This window comes from Halichoeres trimaculatus, unplaced genomic scaffold (assembly GCF_033239565.1).
Source record: "Halichoeres trimaculatus isolate MK-OKI-2021-1 unplaced genomic scaffold, fHalTri1.1 fHalTri1_scaffold_13, whole genome shotgun sequence".
NCBI classification, from domain to species: Eukaryota; Metazoa; Chordata; class Actinopteri; order Labriformes; family Labridae; genus Halichoeres; species Halichoeres trimaculatus.
The window spans coordinates 8,089,061-8,107,082 of record NW_027437191.1 but is presented as its reverse complement, the minus strand read 5'-3'; the positions used below and the strand labels follow the sequence as shown (position 1 = coordinate 8,107,082).

Genomic DNA, 18,022 nt, shown 5'->3' with positions numbered 1-18,022 from the left:
GTTATGCCAATGACATCTAGCTGTATGTCCCTCTAGACTAGACTTGATTGACTGATGTTTCAAAAATAATGTTCTGTTTGTCTGACATTATAAACTGGATGTCTGTCCCCCTTTGGTTTTGCTGCACACACTACAGATACCCTCACCTCCTCCCTCAGTGCTCTATCGAGTAACGTCTGCAGGGAGGCCCACAGCCTGCCTGATAGTCGGCTGTCCTTTGATGCACAGGTGACCGTGGTGGTCCATTCATGTTTTGCATCATTGAGGCTGCTCACTAAGATTCAGAGCTTTCTATCCTGTGCAGATTTGGGAATAGTCATTCATGCTTTTATCTCCTCTTGACTGGACTAGCGTAATGCATCAGTGCATCAACAAGGAGAAATATTCAAAGACTCCAACTGATTCAAGATGCTGCTGCCAGGCTTTTGACTTGCACTACTAAAGGGGGCCACATAACTCCACTGGTTCCCTGTGAGTTTTAGAATTGATTTTCAAGATTTTACTGCTTGATCTCAAAGCCATTAATGGTCGGGCTCCCTCTTATATCTGTAACCTCCTTAGTCCCAATAAGCCTGACCAATACCTGACATCCTCCAGCAGAGCCCTACTAGCAGTACGTTAAGACCGGTCACTAAAAAGGACTAAGCCTTTGTTATTTGGGCCCCCAAACTTTGTAACTCCCTGCCAGGGGATACCAGGTAGACAAACAGAGGAGCATCTTCTAAATAACTTCTTAAAAACTGACTTTTAAAAACCTTTTACTTCTTTTACACAGTGTTATGTTGTTTCAATTTTCAAAATGTGTTCTCAAGTGTATTTTTTTTCGTTGTCATGCACCTAGTAACTTTGTTTTGAAAGGTGCTACAGAAAAAATGAGGGATTGGTTTGGATTTGTATATTGTCTTTCAGATTGAGTTTTGACGAGGAAACAAAAACTCACCGGCTAACATCTAAGCAATAGTACAAGTACTCAGGAAAATCTAACAATAGGCAGTGGAATCAAAAGTATGGCATTTGTTTTTTTTTAACTGTTGCGGAGTAGGTTATAAGTTTCCCTAAAAATGAATACTCCATTTAAGCAAAACGTTTTATTGAAATTGTACTCAAGGACAGTTCTCACTTAGATTTTATCTGTTACTTCCTGTTTCATTAATGCCTGATGATCAATTATTAAAGCAGCTTTCTCTTGACAAGTTATGTTCCTGAATTTCTGAATACATGGTTTTATAATCCAATCTTTGTGACATGCTCTAACAATTCGAAGTGTTTCGTTATTGAGCCTTATGACTGTGTGCACAAGGGGGCGCTATGACCTTTATGACAAACCTCAAAAGCACCTGTTAAACTGCAATCTTCAGAGGATTAGGGGTCTTACGTTGTGAATAGTTTGAGTTCAGTTGAGAAAGTTATTTTATTTTTGTTTCCCCCCATTTCGATCAAGTTATTAGGCTTGGACTGAGGCTCAGTGAGGTGAAATAGATGTAATATATGCAAAAAAGACTACTATTGAAAGAAAACTTTACATGAGAAATGGAGATTTATTCATGGTAACGATACAAAATTATATTTTGTATATGTGCACATACGTTTCATGCTGTTTTATGTCTCTGTTGTTGTTTCTGAAAAGAATAATAGATGTTTGTATACGTGCGGAGCTTGCGTTACTGTTCCTTTAAGAGGGCTGAGCTCGTGCCTGCTGAGGCTGCACTGCACTTCTCATCTACCTGCTGCCCACTCCGCTCCCGCGTCTTGATTGGCCGTCTTGGCCAAAATCCTCTTGAATGATTTCAAACCCGAGTGTTTGGACGGGGAGGAGGGGGTCGGGTGCTAATTCCAAGCTGGCTGGCTGGTTGGACGGGCTTTGAATTCTCCGTCCACCAACAACAGCACCTCAGTAAAGAGGCTTATCCACGGAGGGCTGTGGACGGCGAAACCCGTTCTGGAGAGCACCGCCGGTAGGGAAGTAGGTGTCGTGTTTGCGACAATTTTAACCATTTGCTCAGGTTAGACACAAGTCAGGGGCAAATTGATGTTTAATAGTGTTTTTGTGTCTCATCATTTGAATGGAGCGATGTCCAGCGGAGACGGCGCACATTGCGATGGGACGCGGTTTGTTGTGCTGACAGGACTCGCAGCCAGGACCTGATTAGAAATCTCTGCTAGGCTACTCGATTTAAAATCATGTGTTTTTTCCTGTTTGATGGAATGTAAATATCTGCAGTCGTTTTTGCCTTTTTCTTGAGAAGATTAGCAAGGGCATTCAGTGCATGCACGGGTTTCCATAGCATCACATTAATATTTTCCATTTCATTATCATCGGCCTGTTGAAGCGGACGCAAAACAACACTCATATTTTTGGACAATGTTTTCCCACACAATTCCGCAACTGAGGCTAGGTTAGTTTTGACGGATATAATTCGAGCCAGCGATAAATAACTGAGACTTTAAGCCAAGACATCATGGCTAAAAATCCATCCGAGGGGCAGAAGGATGAGCTGAGCCAGCTGACGGACGAGGAGCTGCTGCGGCTCAGCAAAGAGGACCTGGTCCGGAGATTAAGGAGGGTTGACAGCGAGAAAATGAACTTGATGATTGAGCATGGCAACATGATGAAAGACATCAACCGGCGGCTGCAGTTGCACCTGCACGAAATCCGAAGCCTGAAGGAGATCAACCAGAAGCTGCAGGATGACAACCACGAGCTCCGCGAGCTCTGCTGCTTCCTGGACGACGACCGACAGAAGGGCAAGAAGCTGTCCCGAGAGTGGCAGCGCTTCGGCCGCTACACTGCCAGTGCCATGTGGAAGGAGGTGGGTACGTATATGATGAAGCTGAAGGAACTGGAGGCCAACCAGGACACCGTGTTGAGGGAGAACTCTGAGCTGAAGGAGATCATCCTCATGTTGGATGAGGAGAGGAACGGAGCCGGGTCCAGGAGCTCCATAGACAGTCAGTCCAGTTTAACCAACCTGAACGGAGGCACTGGCACGGTCAGGGATGTTGGTGACGGTAGTAGCACGTCCAGCACAGGTAGTGCTGGAAGCCCTGACCACCACAACCACAACCACATACACAAGCCCAGCACGGAGAACAGTAAGCTGGGGCCCACCATGAGGAGGTCCATGGATGACCTGTCTGCACCGCACCACCACAGGAGCATCCCCAATGGGCTGAATGGTAGGTCGAAACTCACAATCCACCTGTGGAAACACACCTGTTTGACACAGTCTGCACACAGGCTTAACACAGGCCCAGTAAGAGGCCTCTCCTAGATTCTGACCAATCAGGCAAGGGATTAGTTTCAAAATAAAAGCTGATTGGCCTTGTTTCCCGACAGTAAACTCTGGTTACTTTTGGTTTTGTTTTTATCATCTTGTCCATAAAAAAACCCTCTAAGGCTGAGAAAATGTGGCTCTTGGTACGAAAATCTCCACACAGCACCATGAGTAGTTTAAAATTGAGTCTTTTTTAAATGAAGTTGGTATTATATACTGATTTATGTTGTAGGCCTCTAAAAACACATATGCACCTGTTTTATTACACCACAGTTTCAATGCTAACAGACTCAACATGCCGTGGTGTTATAATTGTGTATGTGACTGCACCAACAACATATGCTGATCAAAACTGCTGTGAAGGATTATCATGGGGGGTCTGGGCTTAACCTCACTGTAAGTCTTGATTGGGGTGATTATAACACACACACACACACACACACACACACACACACACACACACACACACACACACACACACACACACCGCATCCTTAAGTGGCCTTTTTAGTCTCACACAACCCCATCATTAGATTCTGCACTGATTTAGGTCACTGCTCTCGTGGTCCTCAAGGAAGAGGACTTATCTTAACAGCTTTGAAAGGTGGGGGGGGCTCAAGCAAATTGATTTTTTTGGGGTCGTTGGCTGATTATCATTGTCGACTTTAGCTGTAGAAGAGCTCTTATGTCTGCTTAGGGCCCTTTTGAAATGCGTGGCGTGGGACCAGAAATCAGTGTCCCTGTTTTAAGACCTAAATACACGGCTGAAAGCTCCGAGCAGGGATGAAAAAGCCCTGATGGAACAGGAGGACACTAAGCCTTGTTTAGCTCGGACACTGGCTGATAACTCGCCATGATCTCTCTGGCGTTGAGAGTAAATTCTCTCTCAAATAGGGAAGGAATCGTCCATCCTTGGTGCTTTATGTTCTTTTTTTATGTGACCCTGATTTACAAGGACAGGAGCTGCACATTAGGAGCTCAAAGCAAGCAGCTACAAATCAGATTACACAGGTCACTTGTTATTCATGGGACATTCCTGGAATTGTGGACCAAAAACCGTGAAGGTAACAAATGCTCAAGGATGCAACTGGAGACAGCTGAGGGAGTCCGGAAACACACATACACATGCCCTCAGTGGCGCACACAAACATTTGAGGCAGTGTTTGGTTGTCATTACGCAACATCAATATTGTGTCTGTCGCGGCCCAGCACCTCTCTAAGCCGCTGTTTTGCTGGATGTGTGTGACACTTTGTGTGCCCCTGAGGCCCTGGCTCTTTGTTCATTATTGTCAATGATGTGCAGATAAATGCAAAGATACACACGACACAGCTAGCATGGAAAAGACCTGATTCATATTGCATTGTTAAAACAAATGCATTGCTAATAAGACTGATGCTATCTCATCCCCAACAAAATAGGCTTAAATATAATTGCAAACAACTCCATGTGGATAGAAAACAGAGCCACTGTTTACATTGTGTTGAATAACTTGAGATAGAAATCAATAAAAACAACAACAAAGCAAATACTACATCGATTCTAATCTACTGTTACACAAGTTGGATGATTGCACCCACAGGCAGCATTTACTCACTTCTCTCAATCAATACATCTCAGAAACCTGCTCAGATTTAAACTTTCGTTTCCTAAAAATTGCCTTAAGTATTTTAATCTACACACTTGGTAAAAAAATTTCACCCCCAGCACAGATTGACTCAATCAGCTGCCTGAAACCCGAGTGGAGTGACCATGTTGTGAGGTCAGATGTGCCTGCGGTGTGAGGTCTGCAGAGTCACTTTATTTAATGCTGTGTAAATGCCACAGGCTCCCCTGGGCATTCAGGAGACAAGCTCGAGGATCACCACACAAGTGCTAAATGAACAGCATCTGTCAGGGTGCCAGACAGGAGGAAGAGGAGGGTGAGTTGTTGGTGTCCTAGGAGAAAACCCAGCAATTTTTCAGAAATCGAGACTTCAGTAGTAAACATTCAAACCCAGTTTGGATAGCTTTTCATAATTCTTTTTGTTCATCTTAGAAGTGCACCCCTTTAGAGGCATGGGGAGGGGAGTGTATAAAAGGGGGGCCCAGCAAAGGTCTTTCAATAGGTTTGGATGTTGTTGGGGGAGTGGCTGAGGGGTGGTAAGGGGTTGGCTGGGAGGCCTGGAGGAGGAGCAGCGGGGGGACTGTTGGAGGGCATATTGAGCTCCAAGGAGGCTGGGTTTTGGAGACATCCTGCTGTCTGCTTAATTGAATTTCTTGTGCGTTGACACGGTTGACAACCCCCCCTGCAATCCTCTTCCTTTGGCGACACATGCTGTGTGCGTGCATGTTTGTGTGGACAGGGGTGTGTGTGTATGTGTGTGTGAGAGGCGACTGAATGCTTCACTTCTGATGAAATAAAAGAGAAAGAGCAGCAGGGACTGCATTAAACAGAACAGTTTCATAACCTTTGGTGGTGACTTGTATTCCCGGGCTTCTCCTCTTCTGCATTCGCAGTAGGTGGTCTGGAACCAAACCCCAGTCAAAGTCCACCTGAAATACGACTCTGTCACAAAGATCTTGCATTAGCCCCCCTTATATGCAGCACAGGCTTGGTATATTTGTGTGAGAGAAAGATAAAGTGGCTATATGAGACCCCAAAGTGCTGCTTTGACATTGTCCAGATGAGGTGATAAAGATCCTCTCTGCACTGATGCCTGTTGACCTTTCGCAGACCCTCAGACGGCTCCTTGCTTTGTAGCTTCCAAATGGCTTTAAAGGTACTGTGTTTCTAACTCAGCAGGTAAAGCAACTCTTAACAAGCCAGAGAACAAGGTTTCTGAGGCATGAAGAGAAGCAGAGAAATTATTCATGCCTGGCTAACTTCAACAGATCATGCTAATTTTACCACAGTTAAAAGGAGAGTGTAGCAGGGGAATCGCTCTCTGTCTTATATCAAGAGCTTTAGAAAGTTCTCCTTTCATACCATGTTACAATTTTCTATAAAAGCTGACCTCTGTGGTACTAGGGATGGGTACTGAATTAGGTACTTTTACAGGTACCGATCGAATCCTGTCGAAAGTACTGGGTATTGATTCATGTAAAATCAAAAGGTACCATGTTTAGGTACCTAAACGCATCCTTGTGACTGTGAGGGAGTGGAAGAGTAGGTAGATTTTCCATGCTGGATATGAACACAGCATTGTAAGTTTATATTTTGAAGGATCAATATGTCAAATTGAAAATAATCTATACTTTATTATTAAACAAACTGATATATTTTACCACATAAACACAAAACAGTACCGCAAAATGGTACCGTTGAGTACAGGCACAGGTGCCCAGGTACCGGGCATTGGTACCATATTGTTTCAGATGTGAAAGGTACCCATCCCTATGTGGTACTATTGTTTTGTGCCATTACTCCACATGTAATGACCCCTGTAGCCACCCCAAATGCACGGAGAGAAAACGTGTTTAATAAAACATTGATCCAGTGGATGGATTTTAGTCCAGCTGTGCAGGGATGACTAAGAGCAGTCACGGCACATGCAGTGCAGCCACTGTGGCTCTTCCTCTCACTTTCACACTAACTAGTGTGTTTGTTTTCTCGTGTGTGTGCCGGAGGCCAGGAGGATGTTAGTTCAACACAACTTCTGTTGACTGATGGACACAGCACACTGAAACTGAGGACCTTCTTAATGAAACAATAACAGCGGTCTCTTCCTCTCCATCTCTGCTCTGGGAGGTAGAGGAAGCAGATTTCTTGATGGACAAACTTGGATCAACAAATATATGCTGCTGTCTTAAACGGAAAGGGGAGTCCAAAATGAAAGCTGCTTTATAAGTCACATTTTTCCAGGTTAAAAATTTCCCCTGAATTCCTGGTTGAGTTAAGGTGTTACTTATTATTGTGTATGATTAAAAGCCCGGCAGTTTAGATGGAAAAAACTTTAAATCTGATAAACATCAATGAATTTGAGCTTACACCTTGCACTGTTTTTTATCAGAGAAAAAGCTTGCAGTATCCAAAAACAAAATGTCATTGTTCGTCAAATGCACACGTTGCTTTGATTATTCCTCAGATTTAAAAGCCCTTTGTTGTGACAAAATCTTGAGTTTTTGGTGCAGTTTCAACCAGCTGGCAGTTCCCAACTGCCTTGCCAGGCCAGGCTGGTTTCCCTCCAAGCTTCTTGGTTATTTCTGCCTTCTACATTTGATTCTGTTTTTTTCCCCTCATGTTCCACAGTTGTACACTTGTTTAACACGCTGCAGCTATGCATGGAGGCAGTCTAATGAAATTTAGGGAGCTGGAAACTGCCGCTACATGTATGTGTCTTCAGGCGAGATTGCTTTCAATTGCGGTCTAGCATCTATCTGTGTGAAAAGCCAGGGCACCAAACAATCTTCTGGAGCCAATTATTCTGCACAGATGATTTTCACCGACTTCTTACCTGTTGTGGCCAGCCGTAACACTTCCTTGCATTTCATAAGTCTGTCAGTTCCTTCAGCTGCACGTGGCTCGCAGAAACCAGTCAGATAGGTTAGTGATTCACTCAGGATTAGTGTCCTAAAACCCTGAACACAATGCAGAGGACTGAATTTCATTCATATGTTTTTACATGACGGAGGCAGGCTGCTCAGACTTTCCTTGTACCTTACTCGAGTAAGGTCTCTACTCTTGAGTCATCCTTTAAAAGCTTCTCATTTATGCTCAAATTAGGCTAAATTAGTGCCAATTAACTCACTGAGAGGTCATAAATGTGTGTGTTTAAACTGGGGTCATTAGCACCATGCCTGTGTGTGTGTCAGTGATGATTTTAGAGGCTTTTTCTCTTTCTGTCACTCTTTTGTTTTTCAGTTTACATTTCTTTACCCTTGGGGATTGACATGACCTAAAAGCTAACAATGAAACTGTAAAACCAGCCCTCCCAGTCGGCCACCAGTGTGTGTGTGTGTGTGTGCACGCCTGTCTGTGTGTCTCATCATGCTAACTCAAATTACTCAGTGACCAGATATTCCCACTCATGTTTGACTTAGTGTTTAGCTCCTTTCTCCCCCTGTGGATAATTATTAGTGAGCTTGTAAAGTCTGATCACACATTACAATCCCTTTCTTCGGAGAACCGAGGTCACTTTTTATGAGGTGATCAAAGAGAATCACAGCAGAATCTCTAACAGCCAGTTTGCTTCCTTCACTCACAATCAGTCAGGCTTTCGGCATCTTTTCTGTTTTCTCCTCAAACAAACATCAATCAATTACAGGCAGCTTATCAAAGTGAGCCTCCGAGTTTCTCTGCGTGAGCTCCTTTCTCGTTTCAAAGGAAACCCTTGCATTAACAAAACAATGGTGTTTTTCCTCTCAGCTGTGGTTTCAAGCCTTTGTGTGGCATGTCTGTGGGCTGTGAGAGGGCGTGTTAGGAGGAATAGGATGTGTCTGTCGCTGATTTCCTGTTTGTCCACACTTGTGTTTCATGTTTGGTGGTTTCAAGACGCTGACTTGTTTTTTTTTTTCTTAGCTCCACCCTGATGGTTTTATTTGCGCCTCATCAAGGTGCAGCATCAACAACAAAAATGCTTGGCAGCAAAACTAAAACTACAACTTTTTAAAGTGAGGATAATTGTGAAAATTTTAACCTCTTAAGACCCAGCGTCCACACATATGGACATTACATTTCTGCATCTCAGACCCATGATACTTCATTTTTTAAAACTTTGACCTGTTAGCCACATTTATAGACAGTAACACTAACAAAAACAACCATTAGAGAACTCATAACACAAATAATCAAACTTCCCAAACAAATGCCAAGCTTAGTTATTATACTTGTTAGGTCGTACTTATCCCAAATAGCAAGGTCAATTAAAGATTAAACACCAGACAAAAGCCCGGGTCTCAAGAGGTTAAAGATGCTTCATGTTGAAACTTGCAGAAAACATGCATTGCTTTTTAATATATACCCTCCAGGGGATCTGTTCTCTTCTCCCCTTCTGTCTTCTTGTTTGGTAGGGATAGTAATTGCAGGGTATGTCAAGATTTTATAAGGTTAAATCATGTTAACTGAAGAATGCGAACAACCCAAGGAAGGTAGGATACAATATGGTAAAAACATGGTAAAACTGTATTATTAGGTCACTGATATATGGCCGGATAAATATTTTTTCCAGCTTTTTTCTTTAGTTTTTAGACACAGATCTTCTTGTTTGTAATGATCTGTTTGATGAAATTCATCGTCCTCAGATTCCAGGTCATGTCATTCATGTTGTTTGATAGTTTCCTTTCAACGCTGACCTGTCTGGCTCTCTCTGGCTTGCATTTCCCAGCACCCCGCCTGCCTGCGTGAGGCCTGGTTGACCGATAACACTGATAATGGAGTAGAAACACACACACACACACACACACACACACACAATAGCTACACACAGGAGAGTCTGAGAGAAAGAGCCACAGGGGGAACTCTCAGCTGTGTACTGTCAATGAAAAGCCAGCCTGTCAGGACGTCCCACATTCCTGGATAAACAAAAGAGGAAGTGGGTCTCTCTCCTCCTGGTGTCGCAGCAGGATCTCGACTGCGTGGAAAAGGAAAGAAAGCGTGTGTCTCTGAGTTGCTTTTTGAACTTTACCTCCCCTCGTGTCTTCTTATCTGAGACTCTTCTCCAGACTTTTCCTCTTCCTCCATCTGCATCCTTCTCTCTTTCACTCTCTAACCTTCTCTCTGTCTTTTTTGGATCCTGGGAACCTGCTGTTAGGTCTGCTGTCCGTTCTTACAACACTCAGCCAACAGAATGAGGATATAAAGCCAGCCTGAGCATCACACACATAGATTTGGTCCCACAACAAAGTGAAATGTCAGTGCGTCTGAAAAAAAAAAAAAAAAACTTTATAAAAAGTTTTGTCCCCGTTTCCTCCACATCCACATTGATCTCAAAGTGGGTCCCTTTATTCAAATCACTGGGCTGCTGGAGGGGCTGGGGCTGTTCGGTCGCCTAGGCAACAACAATGATCAGTGGGGCGAGTGGACGGCACCCACGCCTAGCCTCAGAGTCACTGGAGCGTAGGGGGAGGAAGGGATAGGGGGGATGGGGATACATTTGGGCATGGTCGGCCTCTATGCTGGATGACCCGTGTAGAATACCGCTAGCTAAAGCTAGGTCATCACCATGGGTGTGTGTATCTGTGTGTGTGTGTGTGTGTGCATCTGCATACTATAGCTAACTCACTGCCTCAGAGGAGACAAAAAGGGCGTGGTCTTAGTCAAACACTACTTTTCTGTGGGAATAACTTTTCATCATTATAGCAGAAAACTCTACTGACGCTTTAAGTTGCTCTTCTCTAAAATGTGGAAACTTATCTGCACTTTCATACGAGTGATGAGAGACAGATAATAGATAAATTCAAGGTTATTCTCCCTTGTTCTGTGTCCTATTGTTTGCTAATCCTTTGCTGACTGAATCAGGTTTTGTAAAGGATTGCACCACAGACAAGACCTCTATTGATCTATGAAATATATTAACAATAAACAACCTATTAAGATGCAAACTAGAGTCACAGGAGTGCAGTTGGAGAGTGTCTGGGCTCAGGTGGCACAGTGTCAAAAAACCCATCTGTGGGCTGCACCACACACTCACTATCAGCAATTTGTTTTCTGTCGATGCAACACACCCAATGACCTTCGACAAACAGAACATTCCCAGGTTGCCAAAAGTCAGCAACTTTTGACAGAACACTTCTTCATCAGCTCCTCGCGGGGCCGGGGAGGAACAAGGCGTTCATCTGGATTTTCTGCCTGTCAGCTCTTTGCTTCAGGTTGCTGTGACATTGGAGACTGGAGTCAGCAGATGTCTTCACCTTGCCTGCATTCAGATAGTGCTGTCACCTCACTTTAACATGTATTTTAACAGTTATAGACTGTTTGCTGCTGCCGTGGGGCTCAAAATGCCGGCGTCGGACTGCTTTGGGTTGGTCCCACACGGAAAGGCATCACACTTCTCAAGTTGAGAGACATAAATCCTCATTTTAAATATTTCACAAATGTTACAGCTGACGGGAAAATCTGTTGTGCTGTTGCAGCGATGAAATATTGAATCACTTGATTGGTTGCTTGGATGATAACTTCAAAGTTGTAGTTGAGACATAACTGGAGTGCTTACAAGAATGTGAAACTGGCAGAGAAACCTCGAGATGGATGAGATAATGTTAAGTTTTGAAGGTCGGCTCAAGCATCTGGAAAGAATTGTACAGTCTCAATATTGCCGGTCTATCCCCTGGAAGTATTTTTGGATGGTTTCAGGTAACCTTACTCTGCTGGTCTGGAGGCTAATTTCCTCTTGCAGGCTGGTTTTAAGTGCCAAGACTAGACTGTGTAAGTTGGGAAAACATGTATCTGTTTTGCTTTGGGATTGGGCTTGAGACATTTCTAAAACACATTTCTCTTGAATTTTCTTAGGACCTGGAGCCCAGTAGTTGAAACTTTTGGATAACAAGTGATCAGCCAGGGGGATTTAGTTTGTGTTAGTGTGCATTGAATGCAGGATGAAACTCTTGTTGATTTTCTAAACATGTCAAGAATTAACTGACATACAAGTGGAAACATGCACATGGTATGTAGGAGTCTTGTGTTACAGTGGAGGAGGTTACTGAGTTTGAGGGGATACAGTGTAGCTCTCCACCTCTTTTTCAGTAACGACTATCTGTCAGTGCAGCATAATGTCATCCACATTACACACACTTCCTCTGAAAGATGGAGGAAATGTGGTTTTGTTTTGTTTCTTAAAACGTCTCTTAGATATGTGGGTGGCTTGTGTGGAACTGTGACTCAAGAAAAATAAAAAAGTAGCAGCACAGTTCATACAAGAAGAGATAAATTAACCTTTGCTTTAAGTTTGAGTTTGTTTTCTGTTCCCAAAGAACAAACAACACACTATTTTAGCCACTCTATCAGCAAAAAAGCGGGGGGAATTGGTTGTGGGTTGGTGCTGTCATTTAGTTCATACTATGTCAAGGACTAAACTTGAAAAGCAGTTTTTCATTAATTTATGATTTGTGAATTCTTTATTTCAGAGTGTTTAGTTGATGTTTATTATCCTTGTGAATCTATAACATTGGTTGATAAAGGACCATCACATGCAACCTCATCTTTTTTCACCCTCATGATCTTTTTATTGAGAACAACCAGTGAGACAAACTTGATTTTTTTTTTCTTGTGCCACCTTTAAGGTGGTTTAACAACCTTGATTTATTTTTTTATTGTGAAATGATTAAAGTCTCTTCTATTCGTTTTTCAAATATCCATCCATTTTCTATACCACTGATCCTGTTCAGGGTCGCAGGTGGCTGGAGCCTATCCCAGCTGTCATTGGGCGAGAGGCGGGGTACACCCTGGACTGGTCGCCAGTCAATCACAGGCCTGACATATAGAGACAGACAACCATTCACTCACACACTCACATCTATGGACAATTTCAAGTGATCAATTAACCTGGTGAGCATGTTTTTGGCCTGTGGGAAGATACCGGAGCTGTTTTTCAAATTTGGTTACCGAAAGAACAACAATAGACAACAACAACAACAACAACAACCTAAGACAGTCGGAGACAAAAAGACGCCCCTGTCCCATTCCCCCTTCCCTGAATAACCAGGTCTTGAACAAATATTCAACCATACAGTCAGAAATAAAAACAAACAAAGACTCAGTTAAAAAAAAAAAAAAAAAAAAGTCCTGATGCAGCCTCTAACAGTACATCTAATCTTCTCTAGGTGGTAAAAGACACATAACCTCCCTTATCCTTTGGCCATATACTGGGGTTACCAAGTCCCTCTATTTGGATAGAATTAGCCTTTTGGTCAAGAGGCAACAAAAAGACGTCATGTGTTAGCCTGACACCCACAATGAGAAGCATTCCCAGAGGGAACTCCAAACAGTGAAACCAATGGAGAGGGGTCGGTTATTGTCCCACATTTTCTGGAAAAAGTCTCAAAGATGGAACACCAGAAACTATAAAGTTCAGGGCAGATCCAGAACGTTCGTAATGTAACAGCTGTGGTTTGTGTGAAAGGTTTCAAAAGCTAGTTGACAGAAATCTTAGAAATGAATTTCTTGCAGGACAACGGTAAAAAAATAACCTTGGTCTATAGCGCCCCATCACTCTTTTATTTGTGTTTTGTGTTAATTAAAAATCTGTTTTTGATGAAAAATTTGAAGATAAAAGTGGTGAAGGTTAATCTTCCCTGGTAACATACCCAACAACCGTTCTGAACATGTTAGCATGCAAAGTTGTCATTAAGCTAACAGCACAGTTTAACGAGTCACAAAGGGAGGGTCAGGCAGCCGCTTTAATAGTCCCTGTGGTGGATACCTCAGAATATTATATTTTTATTACAAGAATGATTCATCTGTTGATCCTGAGTCCCAGTTGTGCTACTCATGATGAATTCCCAGAGACAATGTAATCGGCGTTGACATTTCCTCAGAATCGTATTCGGACAAACCCACTCAACTGGGCTTGGCCTTGGATTACGAGGTCTGATCAAAGTCATTATTTGTTTTAACTTGGCGAATGTAGAGCGTTCGATTCCATGGATGTGGCTGTTAGGATCATAAAGCGCTTAAGTAAAAGGAGATCATATGAAAATGATCAGTGGAGAGCTGACAATATGAAAATACAGGCTCAGTGTAAGGGCAGAGGAGTGGTTTGAACCCAAATGTGCGTAATCTCTTCATTTATTTCCTCTGATTTGACATTTACGGTATTAGTATTAATGTTCTTGGAACATCCATAAGCGATGTCCACCTGATTATCTAGAACTGGAGTTGTTCCTGGGTTTCCCTTAAATCCTCTTTGAATCCCTCAGATTGTGCAGATAATTCCCTGATCACATGCTGGCTGGCCACAGTGATTGATCTCAGAGGCAGATGTGTCAGAGAGACTGATAAAGAGGAAAATGAAACTGTGGATGTTCAGACTTTGGCTTCAAAGTTTTTACTTTAAAGGAGGACATGTGAAAAAGATGCTTCCCTCTCTTGCTCATATCACAGTCGTTTTTTTTTTTTTCTTTTTTGTCAAGTAGGCCATTATAGCTTGTTATAGAGTTGTTAGACGTTAGATGGAGCAAATGAAGCCGGTTATTCATCTTCAGAGGAGAATCACACAGCATATTCATACTCTTCTCACTCACATGCTGAGAGGAGACGGCGTTTCTGACAGTCAATTATGGCTGCTTCTTCTCTCCAGCACTGTGGCCTCTTTAGCTCAGATCTCACACGGCTCCTCTTCTCTCCTCTGATGCAGTTTTTGGACAGTTCAGCATCAGCACATTTTGGATCAGACGAGAGCTTGTAATGCTAAAAAGACTGGTGAACACTTTTGTAAGGTTTCTCTGTAAGCACATCACAAACATAGCAAGGCTGCTTTTAAATCTGAAGTGAAATGATTACAATAAGATAGAATTTGACCATCTGAAGAAAACACAACATGCATTCATAGCTTCTCTTATCGTACTAGACTGCTGTTGCCTGTGAATGATCTATTTTGGGGCTTTTTAAGGATATCTGTGTTAACTTTGCAAACTATAAGACGCTTTCACTTTTGTCATTCAGTGCATGGAAAGTTTGTTATACAAATTATTGTGTTTTTATTACAGTCAGCCTGAAATGCTGGTCATCTGTTGTGTCTTAACTGTAATTTAACCACCCTTCACTAACCAGGGCTGCCACTCCGGTTGGTAGCTGCTGCCAAAAAGCCATACTGTAGATATCAACACGTACAGATGGCATCTTGTAGCTGAGCGTTTCCTTTCCTTTGGACCAGACAGTCAGAATCTAAGTTTCTATTTCAACAACTAAGATTTAAGCTATTAGCCAGAACATTCCTTGTTTTAGATCATGGCTAATGCCTCTTATCACCATTTAGGCGTTCGTGATGCCACTACTGACACAAGTTCTTTACCAGAGCAGCTCTACAAGCAGTTTTGATGCTCCATAAGTAAAAGATGCTACATCAATTTGCTCTTAGTGTATCATTGCTGCCACCAGCAACCTACTCTAGAGCAACAAAGATGGGCTAATTGTAGCTGTTTTAATTAGATATACTCATGACACAGCATCATCATAGTTGTTTACACATGAGTAGATATAGGGGCCGTTTACATGACAATTGTTTCAGGATAAAACGCAAATGTATTGTTGCGTTTCGGCCTCTCGTTTACACAGGTACCACATTTAAGCCAACCTGAAACACAAACTTTTGAAAACAGCCTCCATAGTGGATTCTTTTCTAAAACGCTGCCACCACCGTTGCCGGGTAAACATAAAGCTGGAGTTTTCAGTGGGAAAGCTGATGTCACGCTCTGCAGTACCATTGTTACAATTGTCGTGGACTACCATGTTGTGCTTGTGCTGCTCAATCTACTCAATCTGCTGACTATCTTTCAACAAAATTTGCATCTGTTGCTCTACCTGTGCACTTAGTATTCACCAATACACCAGATGATCGGCTCAACTCTACTTCAGCGAAGATCAACCAAAAGCTGCTTCTTGACAGGACAGTTATAGCGCCAACTACAGGCCTAGCATGCTCAGTGAAGCGTTTTTAGCCCTTTCGTTTTCTGTGTGAATGCAGATTTTTCTCTCTGCGTTTTTGCGTTGTTTTACGTTGTTTTACGTTGTGTAAACGGGGCCTAACTGTTCTGCACCTTGCAGGGATACATTAAATTCAGAAATAGTGTCCTTTTCTTTCCCTTAAATCATTTTAATCATATCCACCCTCACATATGAACATGATTCTGTCCAGCCCAAGAGCTGGCCCCTTGAGCCTTAAGTGCTGTGAGCAATTAAGCGACATAAAGGCGAAGTTTTGTTGAAAAATACAATGAAGTAGTTCTAGCTTGTTTTGTCAGTTCAACTTTTTTTAAGTGTTGAAAAGTTTCTCAGTACCTAAGCTGCCATATTGCATCAGATTGGTTCGTATCGTGTCATCAATACTAGAGGTAGACCGATATATCGGCCGGCCGATATATCGGGCCGATATTTGGACATTTGTCTCTATCGGCTATCGGCCGTATTTTCTTTTAAAAAGCCGATTTTTGATCCGTTGTATAAAATGACACAATTTTTGATCAGGCACAAAAAAGATGAGCACCTCAAACTTGTGGAACCACTTGGATACATTACATACTTTTGTTCAAATTATATTAATAAGTTTAAATTTCTTTTTTGACATTTTAAGAAGAGTGTGAATGTTTACTACTGCTTGTTACATTGTGTGTTTACTCAGACAAAATATTTCATTGTTTTGAAAGCTGAATAAATGTTCAGAGGACTGGACACGACTTGTTGTAATAGATTTATTTTAGTTGCTCAGAAGTTGCTGCGTTTCACAAAAATGTGATAAATATATATTTATTTAACAATCGGCCTGAATATCAAATTGGAAAAATCGGCTATGCATATCGGCATCGGCTGCCCAAATTTGGAAAGCATCGGCATCGGCATCGGCCCCCAAAAAACCCATATCGGTCGACCTGTAATCAATACCCATGCGTGTTGACGTATTCTCAGGTGCTTGCTAAAGTCAAACTCCACTTCTACAACATTTAACATACAATAGCAACAATTTGGTGCTTGCAGATGAACATTCCTTAACAATACAAGGGATGTGACGCTGATTGAAACTGTCGGACAGTCCCAACCAACTGGTCCTCTGAGTGTTTACAATTTAGCACAAAATAAATATCTGTATCCGAGCATCTTATCTGTTTTTTTGTATTACACTGGAATGTGACGGTTTCAGAGTGTATCAGGACTCCGTTCAAGGATATGAAATCCTGTACACAATCCACATGGATAAAACGGTTAAACAAGTTGATAAAGTTTTGACGCTATCACGGGGGACCAAAAGGCTGCACTCAAACTTTCTATTATACACCACAGACACTGGCAGCTCAGTTCAGCTGTGATATTTTTAATGATGTCTGGATGATGTTAGACTGATGAGTGAACACCATGAACCCACCCACGCTTCACTTCACATATACGCACTTCTTTGATGATTCCACTTAGGACTTGTGGCTTTCTATGTCGCCGTAGACGCATCACTACTTTTGATTCCTGTTTGTGAGTTATTAGTTGAGCAAGCACCACATGCCAGGCAACAGGAGATGATTTACGGTCTGTTATCTCTGCTGTGCCTTTTAGATGTCCTCTCAGTTGACAAAAGATGTAGAGGGATTAAAGCATTGATGCTGTTGCTCTGCTCTTGCTTTGAGACATGGCAGCGCTTGGAGGGGAGGGCTTCTCTGTTAAAGGATTGAGGAGCAGGAGCCAGTGCTGTATTTCTGCCCACCGCTCTTTTAAATACATGGCACGTAGCCCTGCGTATGATATGCACAGTATGAACAAAGGCGTTCTCTTGCACCCTGTAGGAGACACAACGGCGTTAAATGACTTGTACTCTTGATGAAAGCGCACTTATTGGGTTCAACAGGGTGCTCTATCAGGAAGTGGAAGTATAAAATTAAAGGTTGTGGGGGAGGAGATAAAGGAAGATGCAAGATTGAAGATCCAGGAGCAACAGAGGACAGCGCAGAGTAGACAGCCTTTGCTTGTTGCTAGGATACCCTTTTATTCAGTATTATGGGGTGTGCTTTACGACCCCTTTCTACACTGTTGCACCTCTTTCAGCCCTCTGAATTCCTATGGTACTAATAAATCTCCTCCTTCAAGTAACTCTTTTTGTTTGGGGAACTTCTACACAAGTTGGATCTTGTTGTG

The 18,022-nt window shown here is 42.5% G+C and overlaps 1 protein-coding gene across 4 annotated transcripts in view; it reads left to right on the top strand.

Annotated features, from left to right (window-relative positions):
* Positions 1-1,713: 1,713 nt before the first annotated feature.
* The window catches only part of ccdc85cb (coiled-coil domain containing 85C, b), a 57,621-nt gene continuing 41,312 nt past the window's right edge, over positions 1,714-18,022 (top strand). For 2 of the 4 annotated variants that reach the window (XM_074684902.1, XM_074684901.1), the window contains exon 1: positions 1,714-3,177. In XM_074684902.1, the coding sequence (XP_074541003.1) occupies positions 2,460-3,177 (718 nt within the window). In that variant the 5' untranslated portion in view covers positions 1,714-2,459. The remainder of the gene's footprint in view (positions 3,178-18,022) is intronic. The other 2 variants (XM_074684904.1, XM_074684903.1) reach the window with 2 other exon arrangements.